The 14,276-nt window shown below is 51.0% G+C and overlaps 2 protein-coding genes and 1 pseudogene across 3 annotated transcripts in view; 1 reads left to right on the top strand and 2 right to left on the bottom strand.

Moving 5' to 3' along the window:
- Window positions 1-9,341, bottom strand: part of Csnk1d (casein kinase 1 delta) — a 43,446-nt gene extending 34,105 nt beyond the window's left edge. Inside the window, exons 1-2 of one of the 2 annotated variants that reach the window (XM_021241234.2) lie at window positions 8,705-9,341; window positions 7,493-7,572 (exon numbers count right to left, since the gene is read on the bottom strand). The gene's annotated coding sequence lies outside the window, so the exon portion shown is untranslated. Of the gene's footprint in view, window positions 1-7,492; window positions 7,573-8,547 lie in introns of both variants that reach the window. The other variant, XM_021241235.2, reaches the window with a different exon arrangement.
- On the bottom strand, window positions 5,357-7,498 carry LOC101703439 (heterogeneous nuclear ribonucleoprotein A3 pseudogene; annotated as a pseudogene).
- A 1,014-nt stretch (window positions 9,342-10,355) lies between the features above and the next one.
- Window positions 10,356-12,581, top strand: LOC101703789 (high mobility group protein B3). Its single transcript, XM_021241255.2, has 2 exons — window positions 10,356-11,520; window positions 11,647-12,581. The coding sequence occupies exons 1-2, from the start codon at window positions 10,927-10,929 to the stop codon at window positions 11,668-11,670; spliced, it is 618 nt and encodes a 205-aa protein (XP_021096914.1). The 5' UTR covers window positions 10,356-10,926; the 3' UTR covers window positions 11,671-12,581.
- The last annotated feature ends 1,695 nt before the right edge of the window (window positions 12,582-14,276 follow it).

Below are 14,276 nucleotides of genomic sequence, written 5' to 3'. Positions count from 1 at the left end.
GCGACTAGGTATGAGGCTTTGAGCTCAGGCAGCAGTGGGCTGGGGCGGCAGGCTGGCCCCTTCTGCTTCTGGCTCTCATTTGCTGCTGTCCTTTTGCCTCCCGCCTTGGGGTGACACAGAAGGCTCTCACCAGACCAGGGCTCTCTGCCTGGGGCTGGTCGGCCTCCAGAACTATAAGAAACAAATTGCTGTTCATTACAATTTTCTGGTATTGTTATAGCGCCAAGCAACAGACTTGGACAGGTGGCCAGTGAGACGAGCAGAGCTACACTGGCAGAGCCCGAGGACCCCGCTCTGCCCCATGTCCGGATATGACTGGCCCTCAGCTCACTGTAGAGCCCCCTGCCTCGTGGAGTTTAAGGAGCTCTGTGGGGTGGGGCCCGCTGGACCCCTGCCCTAAAACTCAGGGCATGCCCGCAGGCAGTTGAGAGATGCTGAATGGGAGGGAGGTATGTGCGTAGGCTGAAGGTCGGGCTGTGGGGCAACACAGGAGGTGACACAGAGCCTGGGCAGCCTGGGGATCTGCTTTTGGCTGCAGGGTGGGAAAGGCAGCTTCCTGGAAATTTGGAGCCGCTGTAGGAGTCAGCCTGGGGCCTGAGCCCTTGTGCCCCCAGGCCTGAGATCTCCCTCAGGAAGTTCCTCCCAGGCCCCCAGGAAGGCCCGAAGAGAGATGTGTAGGAGATTGTTTCCTGTTGGAGCCTGTCTCCATTCAAGTGTGGGCTTTGTGTTGGGGGCCTAGGGGCAGCACAGGCCAACAGAGTGGCTGTGCATTGTGAGCGAATGGCAGTTACCATCCTGATAAAGGGTACCCAGTGGTCCAGGGCCTGGCCTTGCCCCTATTTGCAGCTTCTGGCAGCTTCCCAGGAGAGGTGACCCTCCCTTAGTGTCTGAAGAACGAAGGACAAGCTTGGGCAGAGGGACAGGAGCCATGTGGAGGGCCAGTGGTAGGACGTGGAGGTGTCCCAAGAGTAAGAGGTGGAGTGTGTGTGTTGTGTGCATGTGTTGGGCATGGTAGCGCCCAACCACTGGCCAAGGGTAACTCCAGGAAGTGCTGTGGTCACCCAGGGCTTGGGTAAGACAGAGGCAGCCGTGGGAGCCAAGGAAAGCAGCCCTCAGGTCCTCAGAGCTCCGTACCGGCCTGGTGATGGCTGGGGTGAAGGTCTGCAACGGGGGCCAGAGGGTGGAAACGAGCTCATGCCCCACCTGCTCCCCCCAGCCCAGCAAAGATGGAGGCCAGGGCTCTGCCACCACCACAGGCGGGCACTTAATTCAAATTAATGTCTACACACCCGGCTGGCCGCACTGCCCCAGACCAGTGGCCTCCACGGGGGCTGATTTTGCTCCCCAGGACATGTGACCACTCCTTAGAGAAGGGTCAGCCCCAGTGTCGGCAGGGACAAGCAGAGAGCCCTCGCCAGGCCCACACCTGGGGCAACAACCTGGCCGAGTGGAGGAGGCCTTGGTGGACCTGACTCTGGCTGGGGCCGTTTCCTTTCCTCTGAAGAGGCCAGGTGGATGAGGCCGAGGGCTCCACCATGCCAGCCTGGGCGGGGCTAAGGGGGCCACAAGGGTGGATTTTTTTGAGGCAGGAGCCAAACAGAACAGAGCTGGTTTGGAGCTGACATTTCAAGTGTGAGCTGAGGAGTGGTGGGGAGTGGGGCCCTCATCTCCCACACCCGAACTCTTGGGCCTCACTGGGCCCTTGGGCTGGTATAGCTCCAGACCTTGTGTCTGGAGGTGTTCCAGAATCAGCCGGCCCGGAACTGTGTACCATAGCTCAGGAGCACCTGACCCCTCTGTCCTGGTGCTGTTAGAGCCTGGCACCTCCTCCCTTCAGCCTCAGGCAGGTCACACAGCCTTGGTGGCTTGGCTTCTGCAGAGAAGCTGACATTAGCCAAGGTCCTGGGCCCCTGCCCCACGCTGTGTGCCTGGGGCCAGCACACGGGACGCAGCCAGTTTCTTCTCTGGATGAGAAGCCACCGCTCCATGCTGGTGGGGACGATGTGTACTTACTGCTGTCCCCTGCAGCATGGACAGCGTGGCCCCAAGACGGTGTCCTGTCCTCCAGAGGCAGAAGAGGGGTAGGGGACCCTCCAGGGCTGGGCTGCACTGCTGTTGAGGGGTGAGACGGCTGCAGAGAGGTTTGCCAAGGGCCACCTCTGCTCCCTGCACACAGGACCCTTGGAGTGAGTGGAGGGCAGGTGGGGCCAGCAGCACTGGGTCTGGGGTCTGGGAGCTTGAGGTACTCAAAGACACCTGCTCAAGAGCTTTGCCCAGACTCAGGCTCCAGCCACCATCGCCATCAGAGGCTGGGGGGAGGCCTGCTGCCCAAACCTGTCCTGACCACTGCCTGGACGCATCAGGAGCCCGGCTCTCCCAGCAGTGGGCAGAGTGGCTGCCTGCTGCCCTAGCCATGCCCTACCAGAAAAGCAGCTTCCAGCCTTCTCTTTCATTCCAGGCAGGCCTTCTGAGCCCCTGACGCTGGGTGTGTTCACTGGGTAGTCTCTGGGATGCCCTGTCCCCTGCTGCATGAACTGGGGCTTGTAGCCTCACCCCTGTTCCCCTGGCTAGGCCTGGCCGTCTCACTGATCTCATAGCAGTGCTCTGTGACATGCACCATGGTCTCGCTGTCTGTTGTGAGCTAAAGCTCACAGGAGTGAGTGCCTTTGGCCTCCAACCTTAAGCACCTGCTATGAGCACTGGGTAGGCACAGGTGTAAGGGGCAGCTGCTTGCCTGGGCTGCCTCTTTGGGCTGGCTATGCGGGCTTGGGCTCCCCTTGGCCCACCACCTGCCCCCTCTACCACTGCCTTCTGCCTTCCTTCCTGGGCCTTCCTGCCAGGCACAAGTTCTACCCCACCCCTGCTCAGTAAGCCCCTTCTCGTGGTCCTGATAGGTGGCCTGAGCTCTGGATACCATCCCAGTGCCAGTGTCGGGAAGGCTGTGGGGTGAGGCCCACAGGACTGGGGCTTCTGCAGGCCTGGTCCGGCCTGAACGAAGTCATGGTAGCCCTAGATGCACTGTCCCACTCGGGCTGCAGCTGCTGTCCCCAGTTCCTCCCACCAACGGGAAGGTTGGTCAGAGCAAAACTGGGAGGGCCACACCTGTCCCTGGCCCCTGGGGAATCTCATTCCTCTCTTGTGATTGCCATGGAGCCAGCCGAGAGGCCTGGCCACGGCCTGTCATGTCTGGGCACTGGCAGGCTAGTAAGCCAGCAGGAGTGCACACGTCTGGTGCTGGCATCTGGCATTTGTGCTGATGCCCCCATGGCTGCTCATCTGCATCTCGGGGCTACGATGCAGCGACTGGGCAGTGAGTCACCTGGCGTGCTTTTCCCAGTTCGGATGCCTGCCCTCAGCCCGCCGGCTGCCCTGGTAGCACTCTCTGAGTGGAGAAGGCAGCACAGGTCTGCTCCCCCCAGGGTGGAGCTGTCTCTGAGGGGGTGGGGGCTGGGGCCTGGGGTGACAGTGGAACCCTGCTGCCTCCTCCTTTCTCTGCTGCTGCCTCCTCCAGTCAGGGCATCCTCCCCAGCTCAGCTGGCAGAGCTCCTGGGCCAGGTCTGGCCCTGGCCAGCTCTATCATGCTCCTTGGAGCCCAAGGGCTGGGGTGGGGGAATCTAGGTGCTGGGGCACAGGCTGAGAAACTTCCTGGTCAGCTCAGAATCAGACCTCTGAAACAGGATTTGCGGTGCCTCCTGGGAGGGTAGAGGTGGCTGTTCTAGGTCTAGCACAGCATGGGATACACAGGCGCTAGAGAAAGGATAGCTGTCACAGTTGTTAGAAATAATCACCAAAGAGGGTGTGGCAGTGGCACAGGCCTGTAACCCTAGCACTCGGGGAGGCTGAAGCAAGGGGGTCCCAAGTTCAAGCCCAGCCTGGGCAACTTAGTGACTTAGCAGACCCTGTCTCAAAATAAAGATTAAAAAAGGTCAGGAGATGTGGGTCAGTCGGAAGCGCTGAGTTCAATCCCCACTACCACAAAAAATAAAATCACCAGAAATGGGTAGAATGGCAAAAGCAGCTGACTCAGCTTTGCTCCAACTAAGCATCAGCTTCAGAAATTCAATTCAGAGCAAACCCAAGAAACAAGGGGGAAAAACTGAGGAGGGCCGAGGTCACCGGAGTAAGGGGGTGGGGACAGCCAGGCCCTGCGCTGTCAAGCATGGGGAAGCACCCAGCAGGGATAAAGGCAGCAAAACAGGGCTCACAAGCAGACACGTCACATCACGCAGGAAAGGAAATGACGGCAGACAGCATGCATTTTTAAGCAGAATTAGGAACATTAATATACTTATAAAACTGAAAAGTTAAACGAAGCAGATATATTCCTGGAAAACTATAAAATGACAAAACTAAGAGCAAAAGGAAGCAGAGAACGGAGCAGATGAAGACGAAGGGGCCGTGGGAGCCTGCCCTTCCTGCAGCTCAGAGCAGCTCCACCACGAGCTCCACCTGGCTCCAGGAACTGGCAAATTTCTGTCTCGGACAAAATGTTCCAGAGAGGGAAAAGGAGAGGGATGTGTCCAGCTCGGTTTACGAAGTCGGGGCTGTGTGGTGACAAACTGGACAAGAGCAAACAAAGGGCCAGGAGGGCCAGTTCACTAGGAATTAGACACAAAAACGTCCAAAACGAAGTATTACAAAACTGGAACCAACCGTATCTGAGAAATGGATCTCATGGTTCGGGTTGCTCTAGTTTAATACCAGACATTATCAGTGCAGTTCTTCCAGGAGTAGACTAAAGGAAAAAAATCTAATGGGTAACACAGTAGGCACAGAAAAGCATTTTCCAGCATATAATACATTTTGTTTATAGTTAAAAAGCTTCTAGTGCAATGCTGTGTGCCAGGCCTTGAGTGCGATACCCTGCACCACAAAAAGGAAAAAAATTCATGACCGTGTGGGGGCTGCAAATTGTGCACACAGGGGATGCCACCTAATTTATGTAGCTCTTCTGTCCTCAAGGAGGGGAAGCCTGGCTCCCTGGCTCATCAATTAGGTTGCACAGAGTGGCTTCCCATCAGAGAGTGCAGTATGGAAAGAGGAGGGAGACCTGACAAGCGCTGCCTCGGCCAGGTGCACAGTGTCTACAACAGCGGACACGATGGCGACAGCAAGGACCCTTGAGATGATGTGACGGAAGGGCACTTTACTTCTGTCATCCTGCTTCCCCAACACCTTGAACCCTAGTCTAACCAGGAGAAGAACACTGGGCAAATCCCAGTAGAGAGTTTACAAAACATCTGACCAGCGCTCCAAACTGTGAAGACGAAAAAGAAGCGCGTAAGGTGACAGGATTCAAGGTCCTGCGGGAGCCTGGATGGGATCCTGGGCAGAAAGCACCTCAGGTAAAATGGAGGAAGCATGAATGTAGCCTTTAATGATATGCCAACAAACACAAGTGCACCGTGCTAACAGGGAAACTTGGTGTGGAGTGTGAGAACTCTATTTATTGTAATAAAAACTTTATCCAAAAATTAAAAAAATTACTTTAGGTTCCTGACTGTTCCCCTAGCAGGGCTCTTTCCTGTTATTCCTAGCTTGCTAATAATCATAATAAGAATGGGTATTAAATTTATAATCTCTTGAGATGAAAAAGTACATACACACAAAGCACACCAGAAGGGTTGCTGTGAGTCAGGAGAATGAGTAGATGGAAGAAATGAGGGAGTGAAATATAAATAGATGAAACCAGAGACAGCCTTGCTCTTGGGAGTCGTGATCATATTCCATGGCCCAGGGACTGCAGCTTCATTAAAAGAAAGAAGAAAACTGGTTGTGTACTGAGAAGGCCAGGGGGCCAGCTGCAGAGCCTGGCTGACTTTCTGCTGACAGATGTTGAACCCGTCACAAAGCAGAGGCCTGGCTCTTCTGAGGCACCAACCACATAGTCCCCACTGTGAAATAGTGGGGGATGGATAAAAAATAACAGTAAACTGAAATGTCATGATTTAAGAAACACAAATAAAACTAATTTTGGGGGGAAAAGTTAAAAATTCCTTAATTTTTTATTCCTGGTACCACTCCCACAATTTACAGGGCAATATGCCTGATGTAATGAAAAGAAAAAGAAAAACACAAAGCTGAAACAGATAAAAGACCTCAGGGATGTACATCTAATTGACAATGCATTGCATTCATCAATAGCTGCACTTTTTGGAAACTGTGGCTGTGACAGTCCTGAACCAGAAGGGTTTCCTGTTTAAGCTGCAGTAACTTTTCTGACTGTGGATCATCGTTCCTTCTGTGGCAGAGTTTTACAGTTCCGCTAATGCACTTGGGACGACTGTCTCAAAGGAACCTGCAGCTTTCCTGACAACTCCTCGCTCTCTCTCCTGCTAAGAACTGTAGCCCTTTTCTGTTGTTTTTTTAAAACCTTCTGCTACCATATCCACCACTTCCACCACCAGCTCCATAACCACCACAAGGACTACCAGAGCTTCTTCCACCAAAACTGCCCCCTTTCATGGGTCCGTAATTTGACTGCTGTTGACCACTATAATTTCCAAAGTCATTCTAGTTTCCACCACCACCATAGTTACCACCACCAGAGTTTCTTCCTTCATGGTAACCATCATCTCCTCCTCCTCCACCATATCCACCACCCTGATTTCCGTATCCTGGTCCATGACCACCATAGCCTCCTCTACTGCTGTAACCAGGACCACTGCCACAGTTCCTACCATCACCTCCAAATCCATTATATCCCCCAGCACCTCCTCCGTAACTACCTCTGCTGCCACCACCTCCACCACCATAGCCTCCTCTTCCACAAAGTTTCCACCATGGCCAAATTCCCTCCACCACCTCGAAAGTTTCCTCCACGACACATAAAGTTGCCAGATCCACCTCCATGACCTCTTTGTGATCCAGCAGACTGCATCTCTCGTTTAGAAAGGCCCTTTTTCACTTCACAGTTATGCCCATTAATAGTGTGGTATTTCTGAACAACAATTTTATCAACTGTGTCGTGATCATCAAAAGTTACAAAAGTAAATCCTCTCTCTTTCCCACTCTGCCCATCTTCCATAACTTCTATGGTTTCAATCTTGCCATACTTTTCAAAGCAGTCTCTCAAAGTATATTCTTCTGTATCTTCTTCAATACCGCCAACAAAGATTTTCTTCACTGTTAGATGGGCACCAGGCTTTACTGAATCCTCTCTAGAAACAGCTCTTTGGTTCCACTACAAGCCCATCAACTTTGTGTGGTCGAGCACACATGGCTGCATCCACCTCTTCAACACAAGAATAAGTCTCAAAACCAAAGCCCCTGGAGCATTTTGTTTGGGGATCTCTCATTACCACACAATCTGTGAGTGTGCCCCATTTCTCAAAATGTTCTCTTACGCTATCATCTGTAGTCCTCGAAGCTCCAGCCACCAATAAAAAGCTTCCTCAACTGCTCTGGTTCCTTTGGGTCTTGCTGCCCCCCACCCCCACCCCCTGCGGCTACAGCCAGAGTTGAGCTGGGGGCGACTGGGCAGCAGTTTTACCTCCATTTTGAGACCAGACTCGTCTCTTCCAACTCGAGTTCAATAACGGTCCGAGAGGAAGAGGTCCTAATTTGTAATACCTAGAGAGAAGTGGAAGTATAGAAAGAGGAACAATTACGAACAATAATATACTCATGAAAAATCTTCGTGGGCCTGTTAGATCTAAAATTGTCCAGGGCCAGGGATTTAGCTCAGTAGTTTCACCGACTACTGTGCAAGCCCAAGGACCTGAGTTCGATCCCCACTACAAGAAAAAAAAAATTGTCTTAAGCGACCCTCTCTGGGTATTAACCCCGAGCCCAGGACCTTCCGTGGAGCACTGTGCCTGGACCTGCCCCTGGGAGCCATGCAGAACCAGGCATGAGATCAGAAGGCTGCCTACTTTTTTGAAGCTCTGTTTTCTTGGAAATCTAGAAGCAGCGGTGTGTGTGCAAATGTCCCCTGAGCAGATACGCCTGGCCACAGTTCATTTTGCACATGTGGGCACTCAGATACCCATCTTAGGGTGACCAAATTTAGCAAAGAAAAATATTGTCTAGGATGATCAGATACAGATGTTTATCTGTACTTCAGATAAAAAACTATATATATATATATATTTTTAGTATTTATGTGATGTAGATAAATCTATAGGGACTGACAGATTCCTAGGCTGTGGGGAAAAGGTGGAGGGTGACTGCTAATAGGTACAGGGTTCTTTCTGGAGCACGAAAAAGAAAATTAGGGTACAATCGCCACGACTCCAAATATGCTGAGGACACTGGGCTGTACATTTTAAGTGTGTTCTGTAGTAAGTGCATTGTAGCTCATCAAATCTGTTTGTAAGTGTCCTTAGGACCCGCTGTGCTGATGTACATCTTTAATGCCTGCATTCTGGGGGGCTAAGGGACAAGGATCAAGTCTGAGCTTAGTCTGGGCAATAGGGACGCAATGAGACCCTGTCTCAATAAATAAAAGGATGGGGCGTGCAGCTGAGTGCAAGAGCCCTGGGTTTGATAACCAGCATCAATAAGCGAATGAATGAATTGAGTGTCCCCGGGAGTCCCATGTTCTACCTGGCCATGCCTCCTGCCCGCGGGTCTCGGGGCCAGACGTGTCCTCAATCGACACCCCAGGGCCACACAGCCGGGTTTTCCGTTAGTGACAACTAGAGTCACTTGATTCTGTCACCAGCAGAGTGGGTGCCCCTCTAAGTCAGGACCCCTGACCCACCCGTGACAAGAACGGCCGGTGCTCTGGGCTGACAATCGCCCGCGAGTGTCCTCGCGTCCCGACCTCTGACTGGAAGTTTTCGATCCTCTGGGCCTTTCCTAAGAACACTTGTTCGCCACCCAGTGCTCTGGACAAAACGAGACTGGGTTTGGCCGACGACCTCGGGACCTATCACAGCACTCACAAGACGACCCTCTTCCGAGCCCGATTCCACCGGAAATACGCATAGATTGGCTCTTATTGGCTCAGCCCACGTGTCTGTCTCCGCCCCGATCCCCGCAGACCCGAGCCTGTCGTCCTATGATTGGCCAGACGGCATCATGTGACTGGAGGTGAAGCGGCAGGTCCGAGCAGTCCTGGTTACGGCGGCCCAGGAGGGACAGACCCGGACCCCGCTAGGTGTGGGGTTCGTCGAATCCTCTACGCCGCCCGGGCTCCTGCGAGGAGACCCTGCGGGGTGAAGGATGAGGCCGCAGACCCTCCGGCTGCATGGCCCAGCCTTAGACGGAAAGCGCAGGCGACCTCAGTCCGACCCCGTCACCCTTGGGGACGAAGCCCGGGCCACCTGTCGCGGGCGGGCTCCTGTCGGTAACGGACGCCAGCGGAGGCGTCGGCCGTGGCTGCACACTGCTGGCCGCGTCTGGACGTCTCCTGGCTGCCTGCCTCAATAGCGCTGGGTGGTGCCAGAGTTTGGGAGAGTTTTTTTGTACTGGGGATTGAACTCAGGACTTTGCGCTTGTGAGGCAGGCGGCGGCACCACTGAGCTAAATCCCCGGCTGTGGCTTTCTTCTTAGCCATCCTAACAGACAGGAAGTGGTATCTCACTAGGTTTCAATTCGCTTTTTCCTGATCTCTAGTGATGTTGAGCACTTGCTTCTTTTGAGCGGAACAGGTGTTTGGTTCACCTCCCCCACGCCAGGGCCTCCCGCACGCTAGGCAAGCGCTCTACCACTGAGCCGCGTCCCCAGTTTCAGACATTTTAAAAGTTGACTTGTTTCAACTCTCCCCTCAACAGTGGCATTTAAAATTTTTTAACATTCATTCATTTATTTACTTATTGATTGATTGGTACTGGGGATCGAACTCCGGTCCTTGTGCTTGCAGGGCAGGTAGGGGAACCACTGAGCTAAATCCCCAGCCCTACATTTATTTTTTTAATTGTCAAAAATTGTATATATTTATCGTGTACATGTATTGCAATGTGTATACATTCTGGAATGACTAGGTTAAACTACTTAATAGGCACTGGCTCATATATCATTTTCTATGATGCAGACGCTTAAAATTTATTCTTTTAACACTCTTTGATAATATATTCAAGGTTGTGTGTCTCATTTATTTCTCTTAACATTATGGTCTCAAGGTGCATCCATCTTCCCACAAATGACTCAAGTTTATCTTTCTTTTTGACAGAGTGGTACTGTATTGTTTATAAATACATTTTCTTTACCCATTTTTCTGTTGATGGACATACAGTTTCTCTTATATGAGAAAAATAAAGAGTAAAATAAGTGCAAGAGTAAATATAGAGTAAATAAAGAGTAAAAATAAAGTGCAAAATAAAACATAACAGGAAATAGGGAGCTAGAGCATTCTCAAAGGGGAAGGGATCAAGGGATGGGGAGGGGCTAGGGAAGGGAGGGAGAGGGTATAAAGAAGGAATTGGGGACACGCTAGGCAGTGCTCTACCACTAAGCCACATCCCCAGACTTTAAAAATTTTATTTTATTTTAGGTTTTTTTGAGACAGGGACTCGCTGTGTAGTTTAGGCCAGCCTTGAACTCTTGGCGATCCCCCTGCCTCAGCTTCCCGAGTGCTGAGATTACAGGCGTGTGCACCATCCCCAGCTTCTCACATTTTCTTTTTGGCTGGCTTTCTTTCCACGTACATGGAGATAAGGTAGTTGTGTTTTGGGGAGATCTGAACCCACCGGGCCACAGGCTGTACCAGGAAGCTGGCCGAAGAGGTAGGCTGTGAGGTGCCTCCATGCAGAGGCTCTGGGCATACTGGGGACACTCGGGGGCATTGGGGGAGCTGGGTGGGGTGCCTGTGCCTTTCAGAGAACCATGGCAACCAACCGGTCCCCGGAGCTCGGCGATGTCATAATGCCTGCACGCAAGGTTCTGATGGCAAGGTTCTGATGATGAAGCCCAGCCTCCCTGGAAACTTCAGGCCGCCTGCCTGGGCTCAGAGGAGGAGGAAGAGCTTTACCTGGGGCTGAGATGGAGCTACAAGCTCTTCCCTGGTACCAGAGGACACCCCTGCGGATCCTCATCAGGATGGGTAAAGGGGACCCCAAGAAACCAAAGGGCAAGATGTCTGCTTATGCCTTCTTTGTGCAGACCTGCAAAGAGGAGCACAAGAAGAAGAACCCCAAGGTCCCTGTCAATTTTGCCGAATTTTCCAAGAAGTGCTCAGAGAGGTGGAAGACGATGTCTGGGAAGGAGAAATCTAAGTTTGATGAAATGGCCAAGGTGGATAAAGTGTGCCATGACCAAGAGATGAAAGATTGTGGACCTGCAAAGGGAGGCAAGAAGAAAAAGGACCCTAATGCCCCTAAGAGACCACCGTCTGGATTTTTCCTGTTTTGTTCAGAATTCCGCCCCAAGATAAAATCCACCAAGCCTGGTATCACCATTGGAGATGTGGCCAAAAAGCTGGGTGAGATGTGGAATAACTTAAGTGACAGCGAAAAGCAGCCCTACATCACCAAGGTGGCAAAGCTGAAGGAGAAGCATGAGAAGGATGTTGCTGACTATAAGTCTAAAGGAAAATTTGGTGCTGCCAAGGGTCCTGCTAAAGTTCCCCGGAAAAAGGTAGAGGAGGAGGAGGAGGAGGAGGAGGAGGAGGAGGAGGAGGAGGAGGCCAGCAGCAGCAGCAGCAGCAGCAGCAGGAGGAAGGAATAAAATGTTTCTCTGTCTCCTTGTGAATCCCTTGCGTAGGGCGCGCCGCGACTGAACTCGTAGGTTAAATGACAGCCCGATTTCGAACGTGTGGTCTCCAATGCTCTGGAAGTTGGCGGCAGTTGTTCTGTGTGGCTTGGGGGTCGTCTGGAGCACTGTGAAACTGTATCAAAGCTGTACGTATTTCCAGACATTTTTTAACTGAAAAGGCACTCCGTGTTCTCCTCCTCGCTCTGTGCACTTTGCTGTTGGTGTGTAAAGGCGTTTGAAGATGTCTCTGCCATTTGTTTGTTTTTGAATTTGTAAGGTGGTGTTAACTATGTGGTTATTGGTCAGAAACCCTTGGCCACCAACTGTACATATCTAGAGATTGTAAAAAGAACAAAGCAATCCAGGCAAACCCTCGGTGCCCCCTGCTTGGCGCTGAGGCTGTGGGACAAATGCCACCGGGAGGGGACCATAGAGCTGTCGCTGCGGCTATGGCGGGCGTCCAGTCAGCTTCTGTATATAGTGACCTAGCATCCCGCTGCCCATCTTAGCTGGGGACCAAGAGGGTCAGCTGGCATGAGAAGTGTTTGGATTCCTTTTTTCTTTGGTACTGGGGATAAAACTCTGGTCCTTGCGCTTGCGCAACAGGGGGCAAAACCACTGAGCTAAATCCCCGCCCCCGTTTTGTTTTTTTAGTTAAGTGCAGTAGATGGAAACTGTTTCCAAACAGACTGTAGAACTCTTCATTTTCTGCAGAGAGCCGATGAAGGTTCAAAAAGCTTCTGTATTAAACAGGATTTGCATCGCTGTGTTATTTTTTTGTATATTTAGAATGCTGAAATGTTTTCCAAGTTAAATAAACAGTATTGCATTAAAAAAAAAAGGAATTGGGATGTGTTATATACATACACGTCCCAACTTCCCACATGGAAAGTTAACATGGATTACACACGTGTACTAATAAACTAAAATACAAATTTTAAAAACATTTTATACTTTGTCATTAACTATAGTCACAGTATACAATAGTCTCTCGATATGATTCAGCCTATGTAACCGAAATCTTGTGTCCTCTAACCTGTATCTCCCTCGTCAGCCCAACTCCCTAAGTGCATAGTAATCACTGCTCTCCTCTCTACCTCTGAGTGTAACAGTTTGAGACTCTGCATCTGTACCCGCTAATCCTGATGCCAACATCCCTAGATTAAGAGGTGCCTAGCAGATTGTCGCAGCGTGCTCCTGGTGTGTCTGGGTGGGTTTTCGAGGTGTGGTCTTGGGTCCTGAAATCGACGAAGGACAACCAGCCTGGTCTGCATATCAAGACCCTGTCTCAAAATTTTTTCTATTTTAACACAGGGTCTTGTTAAGCCAGTAAATCACCAGGCTGGGCTTGAACTCATGGTGATCCTTCTGCCTCAGCTTCCCAGAGTGCTGGGGTGACAAGCATGCACCACCATGCCCAGCTGGGCTTTTCTTTAAAGCTGAAATAAATATATATGTGTAATTTAACTTACCCATGTTGATTCCATGTCTTGGCTATTGTGAATAATGTAGGGCAGGGAGTGTAGTTCAGTGATAATACACTTGCCTAGCATGCATGAGCCCCTAGGTTTGAGCTGCAGCACCCCCAAAAGAAATGTACTATCACAGATAATTTCCAGGAGTGCACATACCTGAAATGATGAGATGAAAAAGGAATCTTCAAATGTCAAGCACTGTGGATAAATCCCTTGAATAAAACAACGAAAGTAGAGTCTAGTGGAACTACCTAAAATTCTGTGTTGCAAATAGTGTTGCCATAGGGATCCAGCTTGGCATGACTACCGCCTTTGGGTATAACTGCCACCTTGCCTGCCAGGTGACCCTGGCCCACACCCCAAACTCTATAAGACAAAGTCTTTAAGATACCCCCCCATGCTGGGACTGTTTCCTAAGTGACCTTAGGCTTGTTAATAGTTTCCAAGAAAGGGCAAGTGTGTTTAGGGTGGCTGTGAGTCACTTCTCACAGCATATAAACCCCTTCCTCCTGCTGTGGGGTACAGGGAGCCTCTTGTCTTGTGCTGCCCAAGACACACTTTTGTTCATAAGTCCCCACTAAACTACGCTTTGTGCAGTTTGGGATCTGTCTGTGTCTTTTGTTAGATGGCACTTTGCAAGGTTGGTTCTCCCTACTTGGATGGGCTTTCCCATTTTACATTTTATTTACCTTTCTATTGTGTAAGCCAATTAAAATGTTACATTTGCCCAGCACGGTGGCATACGTCTGTAATCCCAGGCTGAGCCCTGTAATCGGGAGGCTGAGGCAGGAGGATTGCTCTGGGGCCAACCTGGGCTACATAGTTCAGGGCCAGCCTGGGCTACATAGTTCAAGGCCAGCCTGAACTACATAGTGAGATTCTGTCTCAAAACAAAAACAAGGGCCGGGGATTTAGCTCAGTGGCACCATGCCTGCCTTGCAAGCACAAGGTCCTGAGTTTGATCCCTGGTACCAAAACAAAAACAAAACAAAACAAAAATAAAATGTTACATCTGAGGGACTGGGGTGTAGCTCAATGGCAGAGCATTTGCTTAGCATGCTGGAGGGCCTGGGTTCAATCTCCAGCACAGGAAATCAAAATGTTACATATGAAAAAGCATAACTTCTGATTTCTTTCTCTGGATGCAAACACCCCCCACCCTGG

The sequence above is a fragment of the Heterocephalus glaber genome, unplaced genomic scaffold, assembly GCF_053883595.1.
Source record: "Heterocephalus glaber isolate CG9 unplaced genomic scaffold, H.glaber_assembly_v1.0 deba00000937, whole genome shotgun sequence".
NCBI lineage: Eukaryota > Metazoa > Chordata > Mammalia > Rodentia > Bathyergidae > Heterocephalus > Heterocephalus glaber.
The sequence above is the reverse complement of the archived record's forward strand: the minus strand, read 5'-3'. Positions and strand labels throughout refer to the sequence as shown.